The 7,663-nt window shown below is 35.2% G+C and overlaps 1 protein-coding gene across 20 annotated transcripts in view; it reads right to left on the bottom strand.

The window, feature by feature from the left end:
• Positions 1-2,171: 2,171 nt before the first annotated feature.
• Positions 2,172-7,663, bottom strand: part of LOC142108458 (gephyrin) — a 130,199-nt gene continuing 124,707 nt past the window's right edge. For all 20 annotated transcript variants that reach the window (XM_075192113.1, XM_075192116.1, XM_075192114.1 and 17 more), the window contains 5 exons: positions 6,973-7,046; positions 6,297-6,361; positions 5,470-5,573; positions 4,252-4,348; positions 2,172-3,145 (listed from right to left, as the gene is read on the bottom strand). In XM_075192113.1, coding sequence (XP_075048214.1) covers positions 3,012-3,145; positions 4,252-4,348; positions 5,470-5,573; positions 6,297-6,361; positions 6,973-7,046 — 474 coding nt within the window. In that variant the 3' untranslated portion in view covers positions 2,172-3,011. The remainder of the gene's footprint in view (positions 3,146-4,251; positions 4,349-5,469; positions 5,574-6,296; positions 6,362-6,972; positions 7,047-7,663) is intronic.

Raw genomic sequence — 7,663 nt, 5'->3', positions numbered from 1 at the left:
ATGCCCACTAATCCCATTCCTACAAGTTTCCTATGCCTAGTCTTTAAAGTCAGTCCCATGGGAGATCCATCCCTCCCTCAAACCAGTTTTCTTCATCTGCATGTAGTAATTAGTGTGATCTCCACATTAGCTTGGATAAGAATGGAACTCTAGATCCAGTACAGATAAATCCCTAAAATGTTATCCAATTAAATTGTGGGGCCTACTTTCAGTGAACTCACAGGTAGTGGTTTCAGCCAATAATGCCAAATTTGTTTTGTGTAGTGAAACTGCTGTGGCTTTCCTGTTTAATACAGCAACACCAGAAGACAAAACTGGTGTTGCTGTGTTATGAGAAAGTGAAGTGGTCAGTGCACTGTGTGATTCTGCTAAGGCTACAGTACAAAATGTGGTGAGGTCTTGTATCTAGAAGAGTACTGGAAGAGTATCCTGTAGATGAAACTAAAGTTTGGGCATAAATTGAAAACATTATTTTTGAGAAAATTAAAAAGTGGCACTCATAAAAAAAATGAACCTCACATTAACTGTGAAGCGTGGTGGTAGGAATATTCTGTTTGGAGTTGCACTACAATCTTAATAAAATGAACAACAAATTCTGCATTGTACCAGCAAATTATACAAGTGACTGTCAGGATATCCACCAATAATATAAAGGCTCAACAGAAAGTCATACAGCATGACAATGATACACAATTAGAGCGCCAACAGAGTGGATTGTGCTAAACAAATATTGTTTTTTTTAATGGCTAAATCACATTCTTGACTTTAAATACATTGAAATGTTGGAGCATTACTTGAAATCAACAGTTCTTGCAAGACAGACAGCAAAGTTAGGGGTCTATTTAAATATGGAGCCGTTTTCTCCATAAAATGGCCATCACATTATTTACAAACCATTCAATGCGGCAATTTATCCTTGTTTAACCCAGACTCCATAAATTAATTAGGGGACTGCGAACGTTTACATTCTACAAAGCTGCGGAAAGCTTTGTATTTAGCAGCTTAGCTTAAAATCCTAACGCCATCCTGAGATTTTCCTGCAGAAACCGAAATGAATTGAAAGCAAGTCTTAAAAGAGGAATGGACCAACACACCTCCAATGGTATGAATTGATCAACAGATACTGTGAAGCAGTTTGAAATGACATTATTGGATCAATAAAAAAAACATAAAAAATACAATTGTGTGTTATTTGCTTATTCATTTTATATTTACAAATTAGTAGGATTTAAATTAAGATTATTCTGAAGGGATCACAATCTCACCCCTGTACTGTATATGTTGTAGAGATTATTAAACGGATTGTAAAACTTATGTCAACCAGTGTAAAATACCCATCTATGTATGAATAGATTACAAAAAGTTTTTGTGCATTTAGTATCCCATTAGTATTATCTTTAAAACAAGCATTGTTACTGAAAAACCAACACAGGCCATTTGTATGCTAAATTACTAACAAGATATAAAATCCAGCATTAAAATGCACAAAATTATTTGCAAAAATGCAGTAAAAATTATAAATGTTTACATTTGATTTTTCTCACTTTTTAATATGGAAATGCATTTTTAAAAGGGTCTTTCATTTTTAAAAAGGATGCAAAACCACATTAATTCTCATATGAATGGGGTGGATTCATTCCAAAAAAGAATTCTCCAAGGACTTCCACTATTAAGCCGTTGGAGCTGACACAGTTGACAAGTAGATTTACCTCTTAAACTGAACATACAATATGATTTGTTGAGACATTAAATATCGGCAGAGTTGTAAGATTGGTGCATTAGGTTAATGAAAGGGTGCAATGAAAATTCATGCAAATGTACAAAACTTGAACCTAAATGCATAATCAAGATAACATTCTTTTGTTTCAGTGAACCAGCTGGATACTTTAATATGCATTGTTTGTTTAGTGAATAAAAGTGATGGCTAAAATTTTGTAGTTGTGAGCCCAAGCAAATAAGCATAAGAAACAACACAACAAAGTCGGACCGAATTAGACATTGGTTTGTAAACCACAAATTACAAGTAAAAACATAAAAATAATCCTACCACCAAAATTTCCTTTAAGATCTGGTGGAAAACGCTGGTGTAAATTATTTCAATGCAATCTTGCAGAACATTATTTTATCCAGTAACAGAATTGACATACGCCAAAAGAAAACAGATTTTACTATTTTTTTAAATAATGATCAAGGATTTAATTAATCTTGTTTCAATATCATTACAGAAAATGTTATGGTACAGAGTTCTTCAATATTTTCTTTGCTTTTTTTTCTCCACATGAATGCTGGTACACTGTAATCTGTACAAGATCAGTTTTTGATTTATTTTTTTTCTGTACATTTTTTTTAAATGTATTGGTTAAAAAGGCTGTCAGCACTTAAGGAAGCAATTTTTTTGTTCAAAGAAAAGGTATTCAGTTACTGCCCAATAGTACTGAGCGGAGTAATTGCCAGGACATCTCTCCTCCTTGCTAAGAAGATGGGAGTCTTTATCCACACGCAACCACTTTGCTTTTGGCACTGTGCACATCAACACATTATACAAGATAAAGAACAAGCAGAGCTCTCTTGTGAAGCGATTATGAAGCATACTGATAAGGGAAACAGCGGTGTCATCTAAGCTAGTATAAAGTAAGCAGACAGCCTTGTTTAAGAGCTTAAGTATTTGTACTTTAAGGATGAGAGAAACACAACTTCTGCAGGCATCTACTGCTGTCTACTAAAAGCTACTGCTATTAGACCTAGCATTTAACACACAAAGCAATTGCAATGAAGGAAAAGTTGCCTTATAATCAGAATAAGGTTTAATAACAGGGTTTTTTTTTTTCATTTATTTTTTGAAAAAAAAATTAGTTTTTTTTCCTCAAAGTCTTTTTTGAAATTTAGTTCAAGATGTTGACTACACTAATCAACTTTATCCAAATCATAAAAACTAGCTGTGCCGTTGCATATTACAGGATACAGTCAATGATATGTGGACATGCATCAAAGCTTCTCTCTTGCGGTTGTCATCATAGTCGTCCGATGACCATGACGTCCACCACCTCTCCCTTGTGAAGCTCCACATACTGCTCTGTCTTTGGAGGTAGCATCAACAGTCCGTTGGCACTGCGCATACTCATCAGGCGACTGCTCATCTGATTACCTGCAGACGATATTTACATGAACACAATGCTCACATGGCAGTGTTGTGGGGAATACTTAGTCTTAAGTAAAAGCTCTCTAAACAAAGCAATACATCTGAACAAACGTGTATATGATGACTATTCTTATTTATCTAGAATTTACGCTCTTACAGGCAGGGTCCTCTCTACCTATTGCCTCATGTTTGTTTACTGTCTCTTCCTGATAACAATCTCCCTTCAGTGGAAAATCACTCATTCAAAAAGTGAATACAGTTTGCTAATCAAATTTAAGACTGAGGTTTTTAGTGGCGGTACGTAAAATGTCAATCAATGGATTTAATAGTTTTACATTGAAAGCAGAAAGTGAAGTGGCGGCATTGCATACCGCAGTATACCAGCCCACTTCAATATATCTATAGATCTCTCTCTGTGTGTATATATATATATATATATATATATATATATATATATATACATACACACACACATACAAACATAGTGGAGGCGTCTGTGTTTCATTACATTTTACATTGAAAATGCGACATTCGCATTTGTGAATAACTGTAAAAATAATTTTCTCTCTTGTATATATGATAATTGGTATTATTATATTGTGTTGAATGTGACTCTGTCAAGCCCCATCTCTACAGCTGTAAGTACACACACTTGTATGCCTGGCACAAACACTTTGAGTTGAACTTATTTTGTGTGCATCTTTTCCTATGTAAAAGAAGCCCCTTAATGTCTACAATCAAATTTAATGGATTGTCTGGTATGATGTATGTTGGAAGCTGGAAAAACCTAGGTGAGGTGTGAGGGACTGGGAACCAACTACCACACAAAGAAATGTGTCACTATTGCTAGACTTGCACACTGATATAGCAAAACATGGACAACATAGAAAGATATTGCTAAGCAGCCCTCCAAAGCTAATGCCACACAGGTGTTTATTAGCCACAGAAACTTTGTGCTTATCGGCTCCTTTCGTCTGTACATAGGCAGTATAAGTCTAAAGAGAAAGCACCTGTGTGGCATTTGCTGGACTTGTGGTCTTTGAAGGAAGTGTGTTTCAATCCAAATTTCCATCTAAGTGCCTAACATATGTAAGTGTTCAGTGAGCACTAACCTGTACTTTGTGCCCAAGGCAGTGGCTCTTGGTGATGCCATGTTAGTATGCAGCGATGGTACTCTGGGCGTGGATCCAACTTTACATCACATGATAACTGTAATACACAACAGGCGTCAGAACAAAACATAGGAATGTACATGTATATTTCAGAAACTGCAATTCACTGGCCATCATTTTCACTTATTAATTCACATCAGTAACTTCACTTCAACATAAACTGGTTTGTCGCTATTAATATTACATTTATTCTTGACAAAACCCTTTAAAATAAATGATTGCCTTTACTTTTTCATTTAGTTTTTTTCTGGAAAGTGAAAACATACTCTTTTTATTAACATGATTTCATTTCGACTTTGTCTTCTGTTAAATGAAAAATATCAATATATTGTCCATAGAAAACGTTATTATTTTTATGTATTAAGTGATATAGAATGAGTGCTATCATTTGTCTTGTTCTGATGATGTATAATCTACAGACAACAATATACTGCCTTGTTATTTATTTAACAAATAGTAGGACTGCCAAATAATTACTGTGGGAGTAATTGGTTTCATATTTAGAGGATTTAAGAATGTAAAAATTATACAAAAACTGAACAAACAACAATTATCAGATAGATGCATAATTACATTATACAAGACAGATGTGATTAGATCCTCAATATATTACAACTAGCCTGATCATTTTGTGGACATCTGCAAGCACCTTAGCAATTAATGCTGGTTTTTTTTTTAACTACAAGTTATTCAGCTGTATTACATGTACTCACACACTGAAAAAGCCATTTTATATGACCACACAGTTATGCAGCCATTTTTTTGCAACTATACACATTTACATAATAATACAGTCATTTTATATGACCACACAGCAAACCATCCACTTTATATGACAGTAATTTCAAAAGCATGTGGTTGTTATGCATATGCATTGTGTGATATTTCTTTTAACAAGATGCGTGCTTCAATGAAAGTTGTAGGGAGACAGGCAGTATTCACAATACAGAGAGCAGCAGTCACTGTAAATGCCTTGGCTTTGATGATTGTAGTGTGAATAGTGCCCGTCTCCCTACAACCGAGTGCAGCAGTCACTGTAAATACTGCCTGTCCCCCTACAACTGAGAGCAGCAATCATTGTAAATACCCTGGCTTGATGATTGCATTGTGAATACTGCTTGTCCCCCTACAACTGGGAGCAGCAGTCACTGTAAATACCCTGGCTTTGATGATTGTAGGCCTTGGATCCAGAATTCCCTGCATCTTTCTTAGTGCTGGTACGACAAAAAGATTACAGGTAACTACTGCTGACACAGGGTTTCCTGTAATGAAGGGAAAGAAAATAACTTATCAGGATTTAGTTGTCAACATAAAAGGATAAATCATGCTGTAACATTTCAGCCATAAAGCTAGTCCCTTGCCTCAGGTGGCATACTCTAGGGAGTGGAAGAAGGGGCAATTATTTTCTACCCTTTTTTTTTTTTTTACAAAAATTTAACATTTTTAACAACCAATATCACTCTCCACCCCTCCCTGCCTCTATCACAGGTGCACTCCTTACAGAGATGTGGGAGGCATAAGGAGACAGGTCAATGAATGACCGGATCAAAAATGTATTTGTATCTTGTACAATTTGAAAATAATTCCCACATATATTTTTTTGCTGTTCCTATTGCATTAGGCTCTGTTAACTTTTGTGTTGAGTATGTTCTCATTGGCTACAGGTTAGTTATAGCCCTGTAATCATTTTCCTGAGTGTATATTGGAGATTCTGTGAAGAAGTAACACTGTCGAGATTGCTTTTACAGCCTACAACTGTATGTACAATGTCAAACATCCGAACTACTGTCAGTGCGTGAAAATTTAGGCAGAGGAAAGAAAAAGGAAAAAGGTGTTAAAGCCATCTCCTAGGAAATGGTCACATGAATTCTCCATTCAATCAAATTTGATCAAAAAGCCAAAAACCATGGATGGGAAGGTCTATAATAAACTTTTGCTTTCACATTCATGTTAATTCGCTGTAAACTTTCATTTATTTTGCTTACCTGGGAGTGCAAATATGATTTTTCTAACACCATCAATGTCCAAGGTTGCAAAGGTGGTTGGCAGACTGCAAGAAAAAGCTTTAGTTACTGGTAAGAACATGTGAATTCATATTATTGTTCAATAAAGTTCTTTTCAGGACCCAATTTTTACATGGAACCATTTTAATACAGCCAATTACCACTGCATGGTGAAAGTTAGTCAGCATATTAACCAATTTGACAGGGGTCAGTCTTATAGCACAATTCTTGTCTTCAACAGCCAAGTCAGAGCCTAACTGGTATGTGTAACTAATAAAACAGAGGGACATAACCTGTGGTTTTAGGCACTTTGAGGGGGCCCAGAATCTGTTTCTGGGGATGCCCAGATTGTCAGATATGTAACCTATTGTAGTAGAGAGTCCCACAGAGTAAGATTTTGAGTATATTACATGTCCACCAGGAAATCTAGTAACTGGTATCTTAGTATGTTATATGAAGCACTTATATTTTCCTCTGAATTAACAACAATATCGATATGCTTAGAAAATAGCAAATATAATAGAAAAACCTAAAAATTAAAGCAACCTGAAGAATCATCTCATGTTTTTCTTGAACTTTAAATAACAGAAATGTTATAATGTATTAATGTTCCTGTAAACATTTAATTACAAAGAAAACTTAGACCAGAAATTCTTACCCTGGCTTCATAAACACTCGACCAAAGTGGATTTGTGCATGGAGATCAATATCCAGCACCTGCTTAAGGTAATCCTGTTGGAAAAGAAGAAAATATGATACACTGCATGTGAACACATAAATCTACTAATCTGATATTTATTTTACCCCAAACAAAGAAAGGAAAATTAAATCCATTATCCTTCTCCGAAAGAAGTAGGTGAAAATAGTTAAGATAAATGAAGGACTGTCTTGGTTACCAGCAGCTGGCTGTCTTAACATTGCTACAACAGCTAGGTCATATTTCATGTCTCCACCATCCTAATTCAAATTGTACAGCCCCATCAGTAGTTGCAGAGAAATATCATCTGGTAATGCTTCTACAGTATACACACACACTTTCCCCACCAACAATTGTTATTTTTCTATCTGTATGTGTCAAGAGTTCCCCACATCTCTTTGATTGTAAGCTCATTTGGGCAGGGGCTTTTATACTTTCTGATTTATCTTATTTTGTATGGTTTATTTGTATCATGATCTCCTCAATGGACATCGCTATGTAATATGTGGATACATTCAAAATAAAGCACAATAATAATAGTGGTAGTAATAATAATAATAATAATAAAAACCTATCTCCAGTGTTCCATCATGCAAGATCATAGTGAAGCACATTTATAATGTTAAGTACCATGGAATAATTTGTTGCATGG

Source organism: Mixophyes fleayi, chromosome 12 (genome assembly GCF_038048845.1).
Source record: "Mixophyes fleayi isolate aMixFle1 chromosome 12, aMixFle1.hap1, whole genome shotgun sequence".
Classification (NCBI taxonomy): domain Eukaryota; kingdom Metazoa; phylum Chordata; class Amphibia; order Anura; family Limnodynastidae; genus Mixophyes; species Mixophyes fleayi.
This window is presented reverse-complemented; position numbering and strand designations above follow the sequence as displayed.